The sequence below is a fragment of the Heptranchias perlo genome, chromosome 5 (assembly GCF_035084215.1).
Source record: "Heptranchias perlo isolate sHepPer1 chromosome 5, sHepPer1.hap1, whole genome shotgun sequence".
Lineage (NCBI taxonomy): Eukaryota > Metazoa > Chordata > Chondrichthyes > Hexanchiformes > Hexanchidae > Heptranchias > Heptranchias perlo.
The window spans coordinates 134,657,755-134,681,456 of NC_090329.1; the positions used below are offsets into that span (position 1 = coordinate 134,657,755).

Genomic DNA, 23,702 nt, shown 5'->3' on the forward strand with positions numbered 1-23,702 from the left:
CTGGGTGAGTGGGCGGAGATTTGGCAGATGCAATATAATATTGGAAAATGTGAGGTTATGCACTTTGGCAGGAAAAATCAGAGAGCAAGTTATTATCTTAATGGCAAGAAACTGGAAAGTACTGCAGTACAAAGGGATCTGGGGGTCGTGGTGCAAGAAAATCAAAAAGTTAGTATGCAGGTTCAGCAGGTGATCAAGAAGGCCAACGGAATGTTGGCTTTTATTGCTAGGGGGATAGAATATAAAAACAGGGAGGTATTGCTGCAGTTATATAAGGTATTGGTGAGACCGCACCTGGAATACTGCATACAGTTTTGGTGTCCACACTTAAGAAAAGTCATACTTGCTCTCGAGGCAGTACAAAGAAGGTTCACTCGGTTAATCCCGGGGATGAGGGGGTGGACATACGAGGAGAGGTTGAGTAGATTGGGACTCTACTCATTGGAGTTCAGAAGAATGAGAGGCGATCTTATTGAAACATATAAGATTGTGAAGGGGCTTGATCGGGTGGATGCGGTAAGGATGTTCCCAAGGATGGGTGAAACTAGAACTAGGGAGCATAATCTTAGAATAAGGGGCTGCTCTTTCAAAACGGAGATGAGGAGAAACTTCTTCACTCAGAGGGTAGTAGGTCTGTGGAATTTGCTGCCCCAGGAAGCTGTGGAAGCTACATCATTAAATAAATTTAAAACAGAAATAGACAGTTTCCTAGAAGTAAAGGGAATTAGGGGTTATGGGGAGCGGACAGGAAATTGGACATGAAGCTGAGTTCGGATCGGTCAAGGACCTGTGGGTGGCGGAGAGGGCCCAGGGGCTGAGTGGCCGGGTCCTGCTCCTCCTTCTTGTGTTCTTTCGATTTGTGGTTGGGATCAGATCAGCCATGATCTTATTGAATGGCGGAGCAGGCTCGAGGGGCCGATTGGCCTACTCCTGCTCCTATTTCTTATGTTCTTAGATCTAGCTACTCAAAACTGGGCATGCACTAAGCGCTCTGGGCCATCACAGCAGCAGAATTGTATTCCACCATAATCTGTAACCTCATGGCGCAGCATATCCCTGACCCTTATCAACAAGCCAGGGGATCAACTCTGGTTCAATGAGGAATGTAGAAGAGCATGCCAGGAGCAGCACCAGGCGTACCTAAAAATGCGGTGCCAACCTGATGAAACTACAATACAGGACTACATGCATGCTAAACAGCGGAAGCAGCATGCGGTAGACAGAGCTAAGCGATCTCACAACCAACATATCAGATCAAATTTCTGCAGTTCTGCCACATCCAGTCGTGAATGGAGGTGGACAATTGAACAACTAACGGGAGGAGGAGGCTCCATGAACATCCCCATCCTCAACAATGGCAGAGCCCAGCACGCAAGTGCAAAAGAGACAAGGCTGAAGCATTTGCAACCATCTTCAGCCAGAAGGGCCGAGTGGATGATCCATCTCAGCCTCCTCCCGATATCCCCATCATCACAGAAGCCTGTCTTCAGCCAATTCGATTCACTCCACGTGATATCAAGAAACAGCTGAGTGCAAAGGCTATGGGTCTCAACAACATTCTGGCTGTAATGCTGAAGACGTGCTCCAGAACTAGCCGCGACTCTAGACAAGCCGTTCCAGTACAGCTACAACACTAGCATCCAGCCGACATTGTGGAAAATTGCCCAGGTTATGTGCTGTCTACAAAAAACAGGACAAATCCAATCCGACCAATTACCGCCCCATCAATCTATTCTCAATCATCAGCAAAGTGATGGAAGGTGTCGTCGACAGTGCTATCAAGCGGCACTTAATCACCAATAACCTGCTCACCAATACTCAGTTTCGTTCCGCCAGGACCACTCGGCTGCAGACCTCATTCCAGCCTTGGTCCAAACATGGACAAAAGAGCTGAATTCCAGAGGTGAGGTGAGATTGACCGCCCTTGACATCAAGGCAACATTTGACCGAGTGTGGCACCAAGGAGCACTCGTAAAATTGAAGTCAATGGGAATCAGGGGGAAAACTCTCCAGTGGCTGGAGTCACACCTAGCACAAAGCAACTTGGTAGTGGTTGTTGGAGGCCAATCATCTCAGCCCCAAGACATCACTGCAGGAGTTCCTCAGGGCAATGTTCTCGGCCTAACCATCTTCACCTACTTCATCAATGACCTTCCCTCCATCATAAGGTCAGAAGTGGGGATGTTCGCTAATGATTGCAGTATACAGTACCATTCGCAAACCTTCAGATAATGAAGCAGTCCATGCCTGCATGCACAAAACCTGGACAACATCCAGGCTTGGGCTGATAAGTGGCAAGTAACATTTGCGCCAGACAAATATCAGGCAATGACTATCTCCAACAAGACAGAGTCGAACCACCTCCCCATGACATTCAATGGCATTATTACCATTGCCGAATATCCCACCATCAACATCCTGAGGGTTATCACTGACCATAAACTTAACTGGACATAAATACTGTGGCAAGGCTGGATATTCTGTGGCGAGTGACTCACCTCCTGACTCCCCAAAGCCTTTCCACCATCTACAAGGCACAATTCAGGAGTGTGATGGAATACTCACTTGCCTGGATGAGTGCAACTCCAACAACACTCAACAAGCTCGATACCATCCAGAACAAAGCAGCCCGCTTGATTGGCAACCCCATCCACCACCTTAAACATTCACTTCCTCCACCACCAGCGCATCGTGACTGCAGCAAGTACTATCTGCAAGATGCACTGCAGGAACTCGTCAAGGCTTCTTCGACAGCACCTCCCAAACCCGTGACCTAAAAGGACAAGGGCAGCAGGTGCATGGAAACACCACCTGCACGTTCCCCTCCAAGTCACACACCATCACGACTTGGAAATATATCACCGTTCCTTCATCGTCGCTGGGTCAAAATCCTGGAACTCCCTACCTAACAGCACTGTGGGAGTACCTTCGCCAAGTGGACTGCAGCGGTTCAAGAAGGCACCACCACCTTCTCAAGGACAATTAGGGTTGGACAATAAATGCTGGCCTTGCCGGCAACACCCACATCCTATGAATGAATAAAAAAAGGGACTAGGGTTGGCTTGAGTTGAGGGGAGAGGAGAAAGTAAGACGTGTGTGCTCACACCATCTGCAGCTTGAGAGTCAGAAAAGATTGTGGGATAAGGTAGAAGTTGGAAGAGAGGATCCCTCCAGCACCGCCAGTAGTCATGGCCTTAGCAATGGCCAGCACTGTCTCCTCCATGGGAGTTAAAATGTACAGGCGTGCTTGTCCTACTCCAGTTTTTTTTGTTGCTGCCTCCTGTAATGCGCCACTTTATCCTGCAAAAAAGAGGGAAGTATGTCAGTGAGTGTCCTGCAATATATTTGGATAATCTGGCTGTCATGGTTAAATAGCTATGTGAGCTGTGAGTTGTGGGTGTGAGACTTGCAACAGTGCTAAGTGTGTATGGGTAAGGTAAACCATATCAATTGAACGGTTGAGAACTGATTGATAGAGATTGTTGGTAGGTGAGTGATGGGAGTGTAGTGAATTGAACAATGGATGAGGCTAGTGGTGCAGTTGGTACAATATGCCATTTGAAGATTGAACTCACTCACCTTGACAACTCATGTCAGATCATTAAATGTCTTCCTGCACTGCATCCATGTTCTTGGAGCCATACTCCTGTCATTGACTGCTGCCACTAATTCCTCCCACTGCCTCCTGAACATATGTCTCAAGGTGCTCCAGCCCCCTTGCGGATACAGAATGTCTCTCGTTCTCTTGCACCAAAGCCTTCAGTGCATTATCAGAAAACCTTGGTGCATGCTCACTCACAGGTTGAGACATCTTCCCAAAACTTCTTCCAAAGCAATCCAGTTCCTGACACGAATTCCATCGGCCACAGTGCACCTCCCCTTTAAGAGATGCAGGCTGCCTTTAAGTAGTGCTAGCCACTCGCAATATCGGCCCCCTGCTGATGCGTGCAGCCAATGAACAGCGCAGGTAGAGCTGGCTGCATGCAGTAATCATGGAAATCAGCAGGCAGCATGAATTTAACATTCTGCCTGCAGCACAATGAAAAGGCGTGGGTTAATTGCGGACCACAAATCCTGCGGCCACTTTTAGGGCTTATCCAAGTTAACCCCCCCATAACATCTGCCGCTACTTGCTCAACCACTCATCTCCACCTTTGAACTCTCTGGGGTCGATTTTCGGATGGCCGAGCGGGTGCGTTGGGGGGGGGGCTCCTAAAATGGCGGAATCCCAGAGCGTGTTCGGAGCCTGGCTCCAACCTGCTGACTTCCGGGTTCCCCAGTGATGCATTTGGGTGCGCACGCAGCTCCCGAATGTGGGACTCCCACTAGCAATTAAAGCCGGCGGGATGCTACTTTAGATAGTTATTTAGATACTTGAGGTACTTGACAGACCTCATTGAGCGGAGATTTTGGCAGGGGTGCAATTTTGAAGAATCCTCATCGTGTTTCCCGTGCTGTGGGAAACACTTCCCGTTGGAGGAGACGCGTTTCAGCCAGCAGCCAGTGGGAGATGCAAAGGATTGTTTGACAGGTGGGAGGAAAACCTCATGTATTGCAGCAGGGCACTCTGTCACTTCAGACAAAGTTTTGACTGCAATGCCTTTGTCTTTCCACCCAAAATGATTAACTTACACCCTAAACTCTGCTGTGCAAACACATTTACTTACTTTGCGGACCCCCTCAAACTCACACCGTCAGCATGGGGGGACGCCATAGCTGCATTCATCACTTCATCCGAGGACGAGCAACATCACCAACCTTGCCAGGCACGCCGTCCACCTCCACCACGTGGAGCTCCACAATACAGTGCTGCGCCTAAGGCACCTGCACAAAATAGTCATGCAACTACGCATACACCGACTGTAGGGTGACCCAATGGGTGACATCAAGTGTGGGTGTTCATGGTGAACGTCATGAAAGGGATTTATTACACAAGCCAGTCAAGAATGGCCAAGACGTGGCAGTAGTGGTGACCATAATAATATTTAATGTGCCAATTACAAAAATCAAATATGAATAAAAAACATGACAGTCAGATACCCTTGTGCATCCCCTTTGTGCTCTCAAAACCTTTGCCTTACGCTTACGAGTTCTCCTACATGGTGCTTCCCCTGTGGCTGCAGCAGAGGTAGTGGCAGGTTGCTCTTGTTCATGCCCTGACTGATTAGATGCTTTGGGCCTAAGCCCTCTGGGTTTCGGTGCTCGTGAGGGCCCCTCCAAAGACTGCTTCACCTGCACCTGTGCAGGGGCAGACTCGGCCACCTGGAGAGTTTTGCAGGCTGAGAGGGGGGCAACGGGTGAGACATGGGGGTTCTTTGAGTGGCGTCCCCACTTCCATGTCTCCTTTCGCCATTATCCCTCTCCTGGACCAGGCCCACATCACTACGACCACCCTGCTGGACCACAGTTTGGAGGACATGTGTGAAGCCTTGTAAGGCCAGTGCCAGAGTAACAGCCTGCAGAAAGTTGCTCACCCTGAGTCCAAAGGGCCATTGTCAGGGCCTCAATGGGCTCAATGGTGAGCAGTGTTTGAAGCTCGATGGAGGCTAGCCTTCCCTCCATCGCAGACATTCCCGCACTTACCTGCGGCACTATCTCAGAGATGCCCTCACGTCCCTGTGACAGTATCTCAGAGATTCCCTCCTGTACCTGTGCCACCATTCCACTCATGCAGGAGTTGGACTCCTCCATCCTCTGCGCGATTGTGGAGAGTGCACGTGGCACTTGTTCCAGCACCTCGCAAATGCGCTGCTGCCCCTCGATCATTCTCCTTTTCATTGATGGCCCCCGAGGTTCAGCATCTGTGTCCAGCTGAGCAGAGCCTGGAGAAGAGTGCTCCCACCCATGCGGACTCCCCACAGCTGCCTCTGCCACCAGTGTTTGCTCGTGCTCATGTGTGTGGTGACTCACAATGTGCGACCCCAACTAAGTGAGGACGGGGACCCAATGAGGTGTGTGTATCTGCGCTGGTGGATGGCTTACTGAGATGTGACGGTGCCCCCTCAGAGGCCGGCTGGTCCTCTGAGGAATCGCCCTCCGCCATCATAGCAGTCGCTGAAGGCCCTCTAAGAGAATAGAAGCATTTTAAGCATGATGACAGATGTTGAGGTGTTGAAGATGGCAAGGCATGTTAATATCATTTGCTATTGTGAGTGCTGAATGTTAAAGTTCTGTCACCAGATGTTTGTCGGGTGCCAGTCTCGAGGGTGCGGCTTAGTTCCAGACCCTCCTGCTCTGCGTCTGTGAGGACAACCTGATGTTACGGCCCCCCTCCGGTCTTCGCTCTCTCCTGTGCATTCTGGGCTCTCTCCTCCTATAAGGGGAGAAAGTAGAGAGGCGTGAGTGAGGGATGGTGAAGTGGCCAACCGCTGAATGCATTGGTTTGGGTGAGGCTGACCGTGAAAGAGATGCATCAGAGGGTGAGTATGAGACAGAGCCATGACATTGTATGAGGATTGGGTTGAGTGGTAGTGGTGGGATGAGTACTGGGCAGGTAAGTTGAGGATGAGATTTGAGTGGGTGTGAAGAGTGATGTGATAGAGTGGTGTTGGCAGTGCAGAAGGAGTTGTGGGGTGGGGGCGGTGATGTGGAAGACGGAGTGTAGGAGAATGAGTAAGTGTACTCACTTTGGCTGACCTAGTTAGGTCATTGAAGTGCTTCCTGCACTGTATCCATGTGCGGGAGACGTTGTTGCTGTTAGTGTTGGTGACCTCCTCTGCCACCTCGAGTCAGGCCTTCTTGGTGGCAGAGACAGGCCACTTCCTCCCATCCTCCAGGTAGAAAATATCCCTCCTCCTTCTCACCCCACCCAGTAGCACCTGGAGTGAGGCATGGGTAAACCTTTCCCCTGGTCTGCTGCATTCTATAATTTTGGTTCTTTGCTGCAGGAGCAGCATTGGAGGACTGCCCCTTTAAATAGGGCTCCTCTAGCTGACAGCCTGTGATGCAGGTGCGCAGTCCGCCCACTGCGCAGGTTCACGATGGGAAACCCGGAAGCCACAGTAAGTGGTTTCGATTTACCCGCGACCGCGTGGGGAATGGACGGATTTTACTGGGCGGGTTACCCACGCGCCCAGTCGCCTCCCCGCTGCCATCCCGCCTCCCTGGTAATATCGGGGCCTCTGTCTCCAGCAAAACCTTCAACCTCTCCCATTCTAGTTGTTCCACTTGCTGCAACCACCAACTTTGCTTCCTTAAGTACAAGGGACACAAACCAGATGTGGCATAAGCACTCCATGCTCTACATTGCCATGCTCTCCTCCACTAAAATCACACACTACTTTAGGATCAACCTGGAGAGCAAACATAACTCCTTTTCTCTACCAGCAAGTGCCTCCTTAAACCCCTCTCCCCTTCCCACTCTACAATCACTGCCAATAACAGGTGCAAAGAGCTCATGGAATTCTTTGTCACTAGGATTAAGACCATCAGCCAGCACAGACACAATGGGCCAAATGGCCTCCTTCTGTGCTGTGAGTTTCCATGAAATTTCTATGATTCATCTGTTCTACTGCCTCTGCTGCTTTCCCCCTTCTCCTTTCTACTAAGCCAACGCTCTCTGAGTCTCATCCCCACCATAGCCCTGAACCCTCATCTCTCTCAAGTTTCTCCCCATATCTCATCCTTGAGACTTACATCTTCTGCCCTCAACCCCATTCCCCCTAAACCCATGATCAACCACTTCCATTTCTGGCCCCCATTTAATCAATAGTATAAATGTTTACCTCTCTGTCATCTTTGTTCCCCCTATCTTTCAAAATTACTATCATTGCCCCTCCTCAAAAGATCGTCCCTCAAAAAAAACACAGCTGACTCCTCTGTCCATATTAACTACCATCCCATCTCTAAACTTTCTTTCCTCTTCAGTCTTTGAACAGATCGTCGCCTCCCAGATCTATACCCACCTCTTCTGCAACTGTCTGTTTAAATCCCTCCAACAAGTTTCCAGCCATCCCACAAAATCAAAATGGCCCTAACCAAAGTCATGTATGACATTCTCTATGATTGTGACTATGATGCATTATCCCTCATCCTTGCTGTAGCCTTCGTCACAGTCAATCACCACAGCCTCCTCTATCACCTCTCTGTTGTCCAGCTACATGGGACTGCCCTTCCTTAAAATTTCAATCTTAAACGATCATAGCTAGAGCAACTCTAGTAAAGGCTTATCTTCTCACCCCCATTTCTTCACCTCCAGAGGCCCCAAAGATTTATCCTTGACCTCCTCCTCATCTGCATGCTCTCCTTGGCGATATCATCCAAAACCATGGGATCAACTTCCACATGTATGCTGATGACATCCAGCTCTACCTTTCCACCACCCCTCTCAACCCCTTCACCCCCTCTGTATTGTTAGACTGCTAATCTGAAGACCAGTCGTGGATGAGCTGCAAGTTCCTCTAGCTAAGCATTGGAAAGACCGCAGCCATCGCAAAGTCCATACCACGTCACTGACTCCAACCTGCTCCTTGGTCACTATCTCAGGCTGAACTAGACTGTTCACAACCTCAGCGTCCTGTTCAACCCCAAACTAATCATAGAAAGGTTACAGCACAGAAGGAGGCCATTCGGCCCATCAAGTCCACACTGACTCTATGCAAGAGCAATCCAGCTATTGCCACTCCCCTGCCCTATCCCCGTAGCCCATATCCTCTCCATCACAAAGCTTGCCTACGTAACATTGCCTACCTCAATCCCCACCTCAGCCCATCTGCCACTGAAATCTTCATCCATGCCGTTGTCACCTCCGGACTCGATTCGAATGCTTTCCTGTCAGGCCTTCCTTCCTCCACCCTCCCTATATTTCAGCTCATCCAAAACTGTACTGACTATATCCTATCCCGCACCAAGTCATGCTCACCCATCAAACTCATCCTTGCTGACTTACATTGGCTAGCAGTCTCCCAACACCCCAAATATAAAAGATATATAAAAAGACCAGCTGGTCCATCAAGCCTCATTCAGCCTTATGCCTCTGTGAAGCACCTTGGAACATTCTTCCATGTTACGGGCGGTCCATAAATTCAAGTTGTAGTTTTTGTACTTCTTTGTTAAATATTGGCATAATTTTAATGGTGGTGCAAGAACAGAGTGATCTGAAGGTTCACGTACACAAATCTTTGAAGGTGGCAGGACAAGTTAAGAAGGGGGTTAAAAAAGCATATGCAATCCTTGGCCATAGAGTACAAAAGCAAGGAAGTTATGTTAAACCTTTACAAATCACTGGTTAGGCCTTAGATGGAGTATTGTGTCCAATTCTGGGCACCACACTTTAGGAAGGATGTCAAGGCCTTGGAGAGGTGCAGAGGAGATTTACCAAAATTATATCAGGGACGAGGGACTTCAGTTATGTGGAGAGACTGAAGAAGCTGGGATTGTTTTCGTTAGAGCAGAGATGCTCAAGGAGAGAATTAATAGAGGTGTTTAAAATTATGAGAGGTTTCGATAGAGTAAATAAGGAGAAATGGTTTCCACTGGCAGGAGGCTCAATAACCAGAGGTCACAGATATATGGTAATTGGCAAAAGAACCAGAGGGGAGATGAGGAATTTTTTTAACGCAGCGAGTTGTTATGCTCTGAAATGCACTGCTTGAAAGGCTGGTGGAAGCAGATTCAATAGTAACTTTCAAAAGGGAATTGGATATAAACTTGAAAAGGAAATATTTGCAGGGCTATAGGGAAAGAGTGGCAGAGTGGGACCAATTGAATAGCTCTTTCAAAGTACTATCACAGACATGATGGGTCGAATGGCCTCCTTCTGTGTTGAAAGATTCTATAATACTGTGATTTTTATTTTTTGGTGATATTTTGGCAAAGTATTTCAGTGCTGGGAAATGAAACATTATTTTACCACCCAATGTCAACGTTATGCACTTCTAAATCTGCTGCAGCACAGGTAGATATAGAGTAAAACTCCATCTGCTTGCACCAACAATATGCCTTTGCCAGTAGTCAAATAGGCCGTGCACTGTCATCATCACCACATCACCCATGTGACAAACATATTAAAGGGGTATTATACTTGTAATTTTTCTGTTGGTTACCAGGTTAATTTTTAGTGGTGTTTGGGGGTGTCAAATAAAAAATAACACATATTCTTCAACATCTTTGAAAAATTAAATAAAAATAAAGCATTTAAAGAAGATACATCACAGATGCAATTGACAATTCATTTTCTTTCATTCAAGCAAAACAATATGGGAAATTACTCTTATTCATATCGTACACAGCACTTTTGGAGTGTTGTATCTCTTGTAAAATAACCTGAATTGACTTAGAATCTAAAATAACTATAAACTTGAGACCAAGATTCTAAAATTCCAATCCCGGTCCAGAGCGGAAGTCAGGCAAGTTGCCTCCTGGAGGCTGTAATGTGGGGCAGAACCCAGTTCAGCCAGGATTCCATTCTCTGCAAAGTGCCATTTCAAATTCTGGTGGGTGGGAAGGAAGAATTCTACCCTTGCCTCAACAGGTCAAGGGGCATGTCTGGCAGAGTTCCCAGGCTACCTTGGAAAATCCACCTTTATAAGGTCTCAATGGAACTCTCCCCAGCTAACAGGTGGAACTTGCCCAAACCAAAATAAGTGATCCCAGAGGAGCAGCATGACGCCACTCCAACATCCTCTGGCAGATGGGGGTGAGCACCCCTGAAGCATTCTTATAGGTGTGGGCTACACACCCAAACCATGTAAATCACCCTGTCACACAATGGGGTCTTCGGCTTATTCCATGTGCGGCAGGGAGTTACACTGTATTACACTTGTAGCAGCGGGGTGAATCCATTGGAATTTTAGCCCTCAATGGTTCCATGGGACAGAACGCTGTCTTTCACTTATTGGGCCTGAGTTCAAATCCAACCCACTATGATGCATTGAAAAACTCTACTCTCTGCACATTGTTAGGATGCTGAGTGAAATTGTTTTGACACAGTTTTAATGCAGTCCCTACTAGGTGTTAGCTCACAAGCTCAAAATTAATCACAATTTGGCACTAAATTGGAAAAATTACTCAGAAACCACAAAGATAGCGAGTGCAGGAAAGGAAATACTATACTGTTGGAGAACCATGAGTTCTAGGAACACAGGAACAGGGGTCGATGAATCAGCCCCCTGAGCGTGGTCCACCATATTATTAGCCATGACAACCTGACACACACAAGAAATTGGGGTCCAGGTGTATTGTTGGGGAAAGGAAGAGTGCTTTAATCTCCCTCTGGCCATGATTTATTTGACCCAGAGTGCCTGATGTGGCATTGTAGAGTGATCTTTCTTTGTACCTATTTGTGCCTGATAAGGGAGTGTTTAATGCTAAGAAATCCCAAAACTCATTTTCTTCAGAGTCAAAAGTTGAAAAACATCTATTTCCCAGTAATAATACTCTCATGTAATGAGCAAAATGTTTAATTAATAATAGCAAATATCATTTCATACCTCATGTATATTTTTCGGTGTGATAGCGATGTCATTTTTGTACCGCACAAAAAACAAGCACAGACCATTAAGGCGTACATTGGATAAATTGCCCAGGAATAATCTCATCATTTTGGTCCCTTTAGCAACTCCAGAAATAATTCGGCCACTTTCTAAAAACAATCAATTAATCAAAACATTAGTCAGCCATCTACTCTTCATACTTAGAAATGTATAGAAACAAAGATTATGTGTTTTGTAGGATTCATTCTTCAAATCATTATACCATCACAAAGCTGGACAGTAAAGTTCAACCTCCCCTTGGCGAGTGAAGCAAAATGGAACATTTGTTTTAACATTTTAAGGCCGATTCTGTTGCCCCTCCCCCTCTAACATGAGTAGCAACTGAATTTGGCACAACATGGCCCAGTCTCACCCATGGCACAGGCCTGTTGCAGAGCAATAGCCAAAAACAAATGAACACTGCGCAGGGAAATAAAAAGGTCACCTACCTTCAGGCCTTATTTAGGCTTGCCACCGAGCTCCCTCAGATTCTCCAATCTGAGGAGTGTTCCAGAGCAAGCACCACAACCAGCTTCTTGGGGTGAACCCATATCTGGACAACCGTGACCCGCAAACACAGGAAATTGAACGAGAAGAACCAAGATTTCTCCTCCCCACCACGATAACATAGCAGCACAGGCCTGTGTCCATAGCGAGTAGTGAAAATAAATTTAATAAATCTAGTCATTTGTAGGCTGGCTCCAGTAAAAATGACCATGAAAGTTGCCGGATAGTTGTAAAAATCCACTGGTTCATTAATGTCCTTCAAGGAAAGAAATCTGCCACCCCAACCCGGTCTGGCCAACATATGACTCCAGTCCCACACTATGTGGTTGGTTCTTAATGCCTTCAGGACACCTAGGGATGGGCAATGAATACTGCCTTGCCAGTGTTGCCCACATCCCAAAAACAAATTTTTGAAAAAGCCCTGCTCCACCCACTGGAATAAGCCCTGGAATCCCAGGCAATATAAAGAGGAGACCCAGCATCATGGGCCATTGTCCTCTTTTTCATAACCTTTAGACTTGGAAAGGGGTTTTCCCATGGGGCAACGGTCAGGAAAATCAAACTCGTTGTGAAAACATTGAAGCATCGTCCATATGAACATCTTGTTCATGCATTAAGTATAAGGCCTTACAATCACAAAACAGTCACTCATTTTAACCCAATTTTGTTCTCTGCAAGGATGCATGGCTCAGCATGCTATGTAGAGGATGCCATATCATTCAACAATTAAGAAAGCCTTTAAGGGTACCGACTGACTCTTTTTTTCCTGCCTCAAACAAGTCATTTTTTTTGTGTATATATCTCTTGCTGCGTTGAATCGATCAGTCCTGACCACTATCTTTCAAGATGTGAACTTTAAGTCATTTGAAGGGATTTAAAAACTGCATTAAATGCAACAAAGCCTTCATGGAGGCTGCGTATATGCCTATGATGTACTGTACACTACCATATGCCAAATCTGCCTGGTTGCACCTGACAAAACCACATTGATAAGATATCCCACATTATTTACAAGAAAACGAAAAGAGAAGAAAGCAGGCAGAGACATAAAACAATTGTTACAGCCCTGTTACAGTCAGACAACATTGGTTTCTCAGTACTGGCCAATTGAGCAGTATTCAGGCCCCACCGTAGCAAGTGCTATCTCTGCAGCATGTTAAAGAATACATAGGTTAATTAAATTCTATGATTCTATTGTCTGGAACGAGCTGCCAGAGGCAGTAGTAGAGGCGGGTACAATTTTGTCTTTTAAAAAGCATTTGGACAGTTACATGGGTAAGATGGGTATAGAGGGATATGGGCCAAGTGCAGGCAATTGGGACTAGCTTAGTGGTATAAACTGGGCGACATGGACATGTTGGGCCGAAGGGCCTGATTCCATGTTGTAAACTTCTATGATTCTATATATTTGGGTAAATAGAGCACGGCTCTGCTCCAACCCACAGCACCCCCCTCCCCCGACAAGGGTGCAGATCACAGATGAGACTATCTAACAATAAAGCTTGATTCCCAACTAATGAGCCTCTGCATCAGGAGCTTCGTCTTGCTGAATTTACCCTATAGAGGGTCAAGAAGTGGCAAATATGCTGAATAGATTTTTCATATCTTAATAAATGAAGGCAGCAGTTAAATTCCAAATTCAGTGATGCTGACTTAAAAAGCAACAACAAAAATAGACAGAAATGAAGCCAAAGTTACAGTGGACAATCTGGAGAACCCCCACAGAAATTCCAGGCGATAATGTCTAAAAGAAACCTGAGCCAAATGGGAAACGCCCTAGAATCTTCAAGGAAATGAGGAAAGGGGACTCGGCTCTGGTCAATACTTGTAGGTCCTCCATTAACTGTATCTGATAACTGGAGCATAGAAAATGTCACCCCGGGATTCAAAGAAAGGAGTGAAACATGAACTTAAAATTTTTGGCCAGTTAACCCAACATCGGTAGTAGGAAAAATGCTTCAGACTATCATACAGGTCACCAGTAAATTCATCACCGTTGCACCCAGGCTCAACGATGTCTAATTTATGCCCCATAGAGACAAGTGTACACTGCCCTATGGACTGTCACAGAGACCAGACATTATTTTCTTTTTTTTTATTCGTTCATGGGATGTGGGCATTGCTGGCAAGGCCAGCATTTATTGGCCATCCCTAATTGCCCTTGAGAAGGTGGTGGTGAGCAGCCTTCTTGAACCGCTGCAGTCCATGTGGTGAAGGTTCTCCCACAGTGCTGTTAGGTAGGGACTTCCAGGATTTTGACCCAGCGACAATGAAGGAATGGCGATATATTTCCAAGTTGGGATGGTGTGTGACTTGGAGGGGAACGTGCAGGTGGCGTTATTCCCATGTGCCTGCTGCTCTTGTCCTTCTAGGTGGTAGAGGTCGCGGGTTTGGGAGGCGAGTTGCTGCAGTGCATCCTAGATATAGTACACACTGCAGCCACGGTGCGCCGGTGGTGAAGGGAGTGAATGTTTAGGGTGGTGGACGGGATGCCAATCAAGCGGGCTGCTTTGTCCTGGATGGTATCGAGCTTCTTGAGTGTTGTTGGAGCTGCACTCATCCAGGCAAGTGGAGAGTATTCCATCACACTCCTTGTAGATGGTGGAAAGGTTTTGGGGAGTCAGGAGGTGAGTCACTCGCTGCAGAACAGCTAGTTACTCAGTAACCTGAATCCCTCCAATTCACCTTCCCTCACATCTTTTGAAATGTTATCGCCCAAGTTGCTGTTCTCATATAGTCATTAATATTCTCATTCAATAGTAGAAAGATGACAAAAAGGTACAGGAATGTTACAGACCATTTAAAACTATTCCCTCTTCATGCACAACAAAATTGCTGATAATACCACAGAACGTCACGCAACAGGTGAAGACCCGCCAGACCAACTATCAACTTATCAGGAGGAAGAGACACTGGAAATACCGGGCATCAATCCATCAGAAGTAGTAGGAGAGGAAGTAGGAGGCCCTGTGGCCTCAGTCAGTTTGTTCAGTCTAGCTGAATATCTTGGAAGTTCCAGAAAATTCATATGTGTCATATCTGCAGCTATTATTACATGGAGAATCCTAAAGAAATGCAAGCAATCACTTTTTTTTATCTCAACAGAAGCATCAAGCTAGAAGATAGCGCATAAGACAAGATATCAGGGCCCAGTACATCAGGCATAGCCTCCAGAAATTCACCCATTTCGTCAGTTGCTCCATTACCGGCACTCATTTGCCCAGAAAAAGATGCACAGGGTAAACTAGACAGCATAGATGAGGATTCGTAATTGGATAACTTACGAAACACAAAAAAGGAAGCCACAAAACAGAAGTCAAACAGTAGATGTGGCAATGGAATAGGAACATACATACGAACGTACGAATTAAGAGCAGGGGTAGCCCATTTGGCCCCTCGAGCCTGCTCTGCCATTTGATAAGATCATGGCTGATTTGATTGTGACCTCAACCCTACTTTCCTGTCTACCTACCATAACCTTTGACTCCCTTGTTAATCAGGAATCTATCAAACTCAGCCTTAAAAATATTCAATGGCCCTGCCTCTACTGCTCTCTGGGGAAGGAAGTTCCACTGACATACGACCCTCTGAGAGAAAAAATTTCTCCAAATCTCCATCTTAAATGGGAGACCCATTATTTTTAAACTGTGGCCTCTAGTTCTAGTCTCTCCCTCAAGGAGAAACATCCTCTCAGCATCTACCCCTTCTAGTCCCCTCAGGATCTTATATGTTTCAATAAGATCACCTCTCATTCTTAGAAACTCCAATGTATACAGGACCAACTTGTCCAACATTTCCTCATAAGATAACACCCTCATCCCAGGAATCAGTCGAGTGAACCTTCTCTGAAACGCCTCTAAAGCAATTATGTCCTTTTTCAAACAAGGAGACCAAAACTGAACAGTTATCCAGATATGGTCTCACCAATGCCCTGTATAACTGGAGCAAAACATCTCTACTTTTATATTCCATTCCCCTTGCAATAAATGACAACATTCCATTTGCCTTCCTAATCACTTGCTGTACCTGCATACTAACTTTTTGTGATTCATGTACTGGGACACTCAGATCCCTCTGTACCTCAGAGTTCTGCAATCTCTCTCCATTTAAATAATATACTGCTTTTCTATTCCTCCTGCCAAAGTGGACAAGTTCACATTTTCCCACATTACACTCCATCTGCCAAATTTTTGCCCACTCACTTATCCTATCGATATCCCTTTGCAGACTCCTTGGGCTCGATTTTAGGGTCGGGTTACCTGCGGGTTTCCAGCGGGGGGGCCCCGAAAATCCCGATCTCCGATCACGTGACCGGATTCGGACGAAATCCCGGCCACTTCCGGGTACCGCGCTGACGTGCGGGGCTGCGCGCGCAAGCCCCGCTGGTGGGAATCCCGCAGGCAATTAAAGCCAGCGGGGTTCCACTTGAGAGCACTTAACTTGCTCGTTGTGGTCAGTTAATGAGCTGAAGCAGCTGTCAAAAGAGGAAGTGTGGGATTTTACGGTCAAAGCAGTCAGTTTCCCACACTGGGGGAAACAGGACCCTTCAAACCAGGCGTGTTGCAGCCAGCAGCCTGTGCCAGGTGCCAAGGTGCGCTCCACGGGGGAGCGCCCTCACCCACGCAGGAAGCCACCGCGTCACATAGGGCAACCCCTGCCCTCCACCAACCCCCGCCAAGCCAGAGGACAGACCGACACGAAACCGCAGCCCCAGTCCGAGGACCCACCCACCTACCCTGCACAACCCCTCACACCAACACCTGCCAGATGGGTGGTGCGTTGACATCGTCGGAGGACGAACAGGATGACCAGCCCCAGCAGCCTCGCAGTCCACGCCGTCCGCCTCGGAGAGGTGGGGCCCCCCAACACGGTGCTGCGGCACACCCACCTGCACAGCAGGAGGGAGGGCAACCGCAGAGAGAGATGCGTCGCAGGAGGCACTACCCTCCGCACAGGGTGTACAGAGCGAGGCTCAGCTTCATGGACCTCTCCGAGGAGCAGTGCATACGGAGGCTCAGAGTCAATCGCCAGGTAGTCGCCGACATCTGCAGCCTCCTTAACGACGAGCTGCTCCCTGATGGACCAAGCAGCATCTTCTTACCTGTCGCCGTCAAAGTCACCACTGCCCTCAACTTCTTCGCATCCGGTTCCTTCCAGGGTGCCACCGGGGACATCACCGGGGTCTGTCAGTCCTCTGCACACAAGTGCATAAGGCAGGTCACCGATGGGTTGTTCCGCAGGGCCTCCCACTACATCAACTTCGCCATGGACGAGCGCAGCCAGATGGAGAGGGCGGTTGGATTCCATGCCATGGCCGGCTTCCCACGGGTGCAGGGTGTAATCGACTGCACCCACATCGCAATACGGGCACCTCCGCATGAGCCAGGGCTGTTCATCAACAGGAAGGGGTATCACTCCATGAACGCCCAGCTCATCTGTGACCACCGCCAGAGATTCCTACACGTGTGCGCCAGATACCCCGGCAGCTGCCACGATGCCTTCGTCCTCAGGGAGTCCGCCGTCCCGCCCATCCTGCAGGCACCCAACGCCGGCAACGGCTGGCTCCTCGGCGACAAGGGGTATCCCCTCCACACGTGGCTCATGACACCTCTGAGGAACCCCATCACCGAGCCGGAGCGTCGGTACAATGACAGCCACACTGCTACCAGGTCTACAATTGAGCAGACCATAGGGCTTCTCAAGATGCGCTTCAGGTGCCTTGATCGTTCTGGGGGAGCGCTCCAATACACACCATTCAGAGTGGGACGAATCATAGTTGTCTGCTGTGCCCTGCACAACATGGCCCAACAGAGAGGGGTGCCGCTGGAGGAGGCCCCATCCACACCCGCCACCCACATTGAGGAAGGCGAGGGCGAGGAGGAGGAGGAGGAGGAGGAGGAGGCGGAGGCGGAGGAGGCGGAGGAGGAGGACGCGCCCGAGGATGTTGGACGACCCATGCGCCGAGCCGCGACTCACCGGGATGGTCGCCGGGCCAGGGACGCAGTCATACGTCAACGGTTCTCCTAGAGTCAGACACTGCGAGGCGCTCGCATCTCCTCACCTGCACATGCGAGCGGCCATACCAGCCCCCTCCACTGAAGAGTGCTGCCAGTAATCCTGCACCCACAGCAGTGTGCCCAATGGGTGGCAGCAGGTGTTCGCCGTCATGATGGCCTCCACGGAACGCAACTACTGCACAAGCCGCGGAAGAATGGACGAGAGGTGGCAGGAGTGGTGAGAATAGACTATTTAATATGTGGAATGTGACATCATTTAAGAAACAAAGTACAAAATAATAAACACCCTGGTGTATTCCCTTTGTGATTATAAGGCCTTTGGAATTCTTCTCCGGGAACCCCTACGTGGTGCTACCCCTGTGGCTCCAGCAGAGGTAGTGGCAGGTTGCTCGTCTTCTTGCCTTGACCGGGTAGATGCTTTTGGCGGACGGCCCCTGGGTTTCGGTGCCCGTGAGGGCACCTCCACAGACTGCTCCTCCTGCACCGGGGCAGGGGCAGACTCGGCCACCTGGAGAGGAGGCACCATTGCGGGTGCTGGTTGAGAGGTGGGCGACGGGTGGGACGTGGGGACGCCTTGAGAGGCGTCCCCGCTTCCATGTCCCCGGTCACCATCATCCCTCTCTTGGCCTCGGCCCACATCACCCCTTCCACCCTGCTGGACGGCAGTTTGGATGGCATGTGTGAGGCCTTGCAAGGCCACCCCTAGTGTATCCCTCAGCCTGTTGGTGGCGTCGGAATGTTGCTCACCCTGAATCCGTACAGACGTTGTGAGGGCCTGCAAGGACTCGAAGTGGAGCTGTGCGTGACGCTCGAGGGAGGCCAGCCTGTCCTCCACCGCAGACAGTCCCGCACCTACCCGCGACACTGTGTCGCCGGTACCCTCCTGTGCCTGCGCCACCAATGCCCACATGCAGGAGGTGGACTCCTCCATCGCCTGCGCTATTGTGGACAATGCGCGCGGCACCTCTGCCAGCACCTCAGCAATTAGCTGGTGGCCCTCGACGACTCTCCTTTTCTCTGGTGGCCCCCTGGGTTCAGCATCTGGGTCCGGCTGAGCAGAGCCTGGAGATGAGTGCTCCCTCCGTCGCGGACCCTCCGCGGCTGCCCCTGCCACCAGGGTCTGCTCATGCTCACTCGTGCGCAGTGACTCACCAAGTGCTACCCCAACTAGTTGGCGAGGGGGACCCACCGAGGTGCGTGTCTCTGCGCTGGTGGATGGTTGGCTCTGATGTGACGATGCACCCTCAGAGACCGCCATGTACTCTGAGGAATCGCCCTCCATGCTCGCTTGATCCAAAGACGCACCTGCAAGAGAACAGAGGGCACTTTGAGGCATGTGGACCAACTTGACAGTGCGCCTGATGGCAGGTGATGATACGGTCACTCGCGATCATGGGTGTTGAGTGTCAGCTTTCCCTTACCGGCCGTTTCGGCAGCGACACACTCGCCATCGGCCACCGACAGGCAATGTCGCGTGCGGGCGAGGTCGAGCGCCTCCACCTCTGCGTCGGTGAGCTCCACCACTTGCGGCGGCCCACCTCCGGTGCGTGCCCTTTCGCGGTTGTTCTTGCTCCTCTTCTCCTGTGAAGGCAAAACACAGATGTGTGAGTGGGTGCGTCTTGCATCGTGAGACGCATCGAGCATCGGTGTGGTTGGGTTGAGCGTGGCGCGGAACGGATGGGAGGAAGTGTGGGCCACGTGCCCATCCCATTGCATGGGGATTGGGGTGCGTGGTAGTGTTCGGGTGGGGTCAGGGACGGTGGGTACTTGCGTGCACGGCGAGGATGGTGAATGAGTGGCTGTGAGGATTGCTGATGGAGCGCAGTGGTGGCTGTGCAGGAGGGGGTTGTGATCTGCTTGGCGTGATGGTGGGGACGGGATGTGGGAGGGTGCGTTGGTGTACTCACCTTGCCAGACCTAGTCAGGTCATTGAAGCGCTTGCGGCACTGCTCCCAAGTCCTTGGGGTGTTGCCCCTGCTGCTCACCTCCGCCGCCACCTCTGCCCATGCCTTCCTGGTTGCGGCGGCAGGGAACTTGCGCCCATCCTCAGGGAAGAGTGTTTCCCTCCTCCTCCTCACGCCCTCCAGCATCAGCTGCAGTGCCAGATCTGAAAAACGGGGCGCAGCCTTTCCCCTTGGTTGAGCCATTCTCCCAGACCTCTTGCTTGCAGCAGGAGGGGCTTTGGGAGACTGCCCCTTTAACTGGAGCTCCGACATCGCGTCGACGGTACTGCGCATGCGCAGCCGGCCGGCACGCAGCTGGGGAGCGCAGAACCCGGAAGCAGGCCTTAATGGGTCCAATTATCCCGCGATCGCGTGGGGGACGCACACAATTACCCGTCCGCGTTTTCGACGCTCCCGGAGGACCACCCGCTGGGAACCCGCAGGCCTGCTAAATTCGAGCCCCTTATGTCCTCTTCGCAACTTACTTTCCTACCTACCTTTGTGTCATCAGCAAATTTAGCAACCATACATTCAGTCCCTTCATCCAAGTCATTGATATAGATTGTAAATAGTTGAGGCCCAAGCACTGATCCCTGTGGCACTCCACTCGTTACATCTTGCTAACCTGAAAATGACCCATTTATGCCTACTCTCTATTTCCTGTCAGCTAACCAATACTTTATCCGTGCCAATATGTTGCCCCCTACACCATGAGCTCTTATTTTATGTAGTAGCCTTTGATGTGGCACCTTGTCAAAATCCAAGTACATCACATCTACAGGATCCCCTTTATCCACATTGCTTGTTACTTTCTCAAAGAACTCTAATAAATTAGTCAAACATGTTCACCCTGCCTGATTGCATTGAGATTTTCTAAGTGCCCTGCTTACCTCCTTAATAATAGATTCTAGCATTTTCCCTATGATAGATGTTAAGCTAACTGATCTGTAGTTTCACAGAAACACAGAAAATAGGAGCAAGAGTAAGCCATTTGGCCCTTCTGGCCTGCTCCGCCATTCAAAATGATCATGGCTGATCGTCTAACTCAGTACCCTGTTCCTGCTTTTTCCCCATACCCCTTGATCCCTTTAGCATTAAGAAATATATCTATCTCCTTCTTGAATACATCTAATGACTTGGCCTCCACTGCCTTCTGTGCTCGAGAATTCCACAGGTTCACCACCCTCTGAGTGAAGAAATTTCTTCTCATCTCGGTTCTAAATGGCATTCCCCGTATCCAGAGACTGTGACCCCTGGTTCTGGACTCCCCATCCATCGGGAGCATCCTCCCTGCATCTAGTCTGTCTAGTCCTGTTAGAATTTCATATGTTTCGATGAGATCACCTCTCATTCCTCTAAACTCCAGTGAATATAGGCCTAGTTGACCCATTCTCTCCTCATACGTCGGTCCTGCCATCCAAAGAATCAGTCTGGTAAACCTTCTTTGCACTCCCTCCATGGCAAGGACATCCTTCCTCATATAAGGGACCAAAACTGCACACAATACTCTAGATGTGGTCTCACCAAGGCCCTGTATAACTGTGGTAAGACATCCCTATTCCTGTACTCAAAGCCTCTTGCTTTTTTACAACCAAAGTGGATAACCTCACATTTATCCACTTTATACTGCATCTGCCATGTTCTTGCCCACTCACCCAACTTGTCTAAATCACATTGGAGCCTCATTGCATCCTCCTCACAGCTCACATTCCACCCCAGCTTTGTGTCGTCTCCAAACTTGGAAATGTTACATTTAGTTCCCTCATCCAAATCATTGATATACATTGTGAATAGCTGGGGCCCAAGCACTGATCCCTGCGGTACCCCACTAGTCACTGCCTGCCACCCAGAAAAAGACCCGTTTATTCCTATTCTCTGTTTCCTGTCTGTCAACCAATTCTCAATCCATGCCAGTATATTCCCCCCAATCCCATTTGCTTTAATTTTGCACACTAACCTCTTGGGTGGGACCTTATCAAAAGCCTTCTGAAAATCCAAGTACACCACATCCACTGGTTCTCCCCTATCTATTCTACTAGTTACATCCTCAAAAAACTCCAGTAGATTTGTTAAGCATGATTTCCCTTTCATAAACCCATGCTGACTTTGTCCAATCCCGTTAAGCCTTCCAAGTGTTCTGTTATCACATCTTTTATAATGGACTCTAGCATTTTCCCCACTACTGATGTTAGGCTAACTTGTCTGTAATTCCCTGTTTTTTCTCTCCCTCCTTTTTTAAATAGTGGGGTTACATTTGCCACTCTCCAATCTGTACGAACTGTTCCAGAGTCTATAGAATTTTGGAAGATGATCACCAACGCATTCACTATTTCCAGGGCCACTTCCTTTAGTACTCTAGGATGTAGATTATCAGGCCCTGGGGATTTGTCAGCCTTTAGCCCCGTTAATTTCCTTAGCACTATTTTTTTACTAATACTGGTTTCTGTCAGTTCCTCCCTCTCACTAGACCCTTGGTTCCCTAACATTTCTGGCAGGTTATTTGTGTCCTCCTTTGTGAAGACAGAACCAAAGTATCTGTTTAATTCTTCTGCCATTTCTTTGTTCCCCATTATAATTTCCCGCTTTTCTGACTGTAAGGGACCTACATTTGTCTTCACTAATCTTTTTCTCTTGACATATTTATAGAAGCTTTTAGTCAGTTTTTATGTTCCCTGCTATTTACTCTCATATTCTATTTTTCCCCTCTTAATCAATCTCTTTGTCCTCCTTTGCTGAATTTCTGCTTTCTGTCTCCCTCTCTTGAATAGAGAAGTTACATTTGCTGTGATCACTGCTACCTAGAGGCTCCTTTTCAATGAGGTCATTAATTAATCCTGTCTCATTACACATTACCAGATCTAGAATAACCTGCTCTCTGGTTGGCACTAGAACTAGCTGCTCCAAGAAACTGCCCTGAAAGCACTCTATGAACTCATCTTCCAGGCTACATTTGCCAATCAGATTCTTCCAGTCTATATGTAGATTGAAATCACCCATGATTATCGCTGTTCCTTTCTTATAAGCCCCCATTATTTCTTCCTGTATACCCTGTCCTACAGTGTGGTTACTGTTAGGGGCCTATAAACCACTCCCACAAGTGACTTCTTGCCTTTACTATTTCTTATCTCTACCCAAACTGATTCTACATCTTGGTCTTTAGAACTAAGGTAATTTCTCTCTTTTATACTCATTTCATCCTTAATTCACAGAGCTATCTCTCCACCTTTTCCTAGCTTCCTGTCCTTCCAGAATGTCAAGTACCCTTGAATATTCAGGTTCCAGACTTTGTCACCTTGCAGCTATGTCTCTGTAACGGCTATCAGATCGTACACATTTATTTCTGATCCTGATCTTCCTGAGTAGAAGCTTAGGAAGACTCAGTCCTAGCTCTAGAATGTGAGGACAATGGTCTTTGGAAGCCTTTTGTGCAGAGACAGATTGTACAGGTATGGATGCTCTGAATACTACCTCGCATACAGGGAACAGAGGGCTGGAATTGAGGCAGAGTGCAATATCATCCTGTGGGACAGTCAAAGAGGGGCATTCATCAATTCAGTGCATCCTGAAGCACATGGCAGCTGCAAGAACATTTGCAAAATACACAGAATGTACAGCACAGAAACAGGCCATTCGGCCCAACTGATCCATGCAGGTGTTTATTCTCCACATGAGCTTCCACCCACCCCTCTTCACCTCACCCTTTCAGCATAACCTTCTATTCCTATCCCCATAAATGCATCTGCTATTCGCCTCAACTACTCCTT

The 23,702-nt window shown here is 48.6% G+C and overlaps 1 protein-coding gene across 1 annotated transcript in view; it reads right to left on the bottom strand.

Annotated features, from left to right (window-relative positions):
* LOC137322210 (dynein axonemal heavy chain 8-like) overlaps nt 1-23,702 on the bottom strand; it is a 1,468,904-nt gene that overhangs the window by 1,414,362 nt on the left and 30,840 nt on the right. The window contains exon 4 of the mRNA XM_067985326.1: nt 11,430-11,581. Coding sequence (XP_067841427.1) covers nt 11,430-11,581 — 152 coding nt within the window. The remainder of the gene's footprint in view (nt 1-11,429; nt 11,582-23,702) is intronic.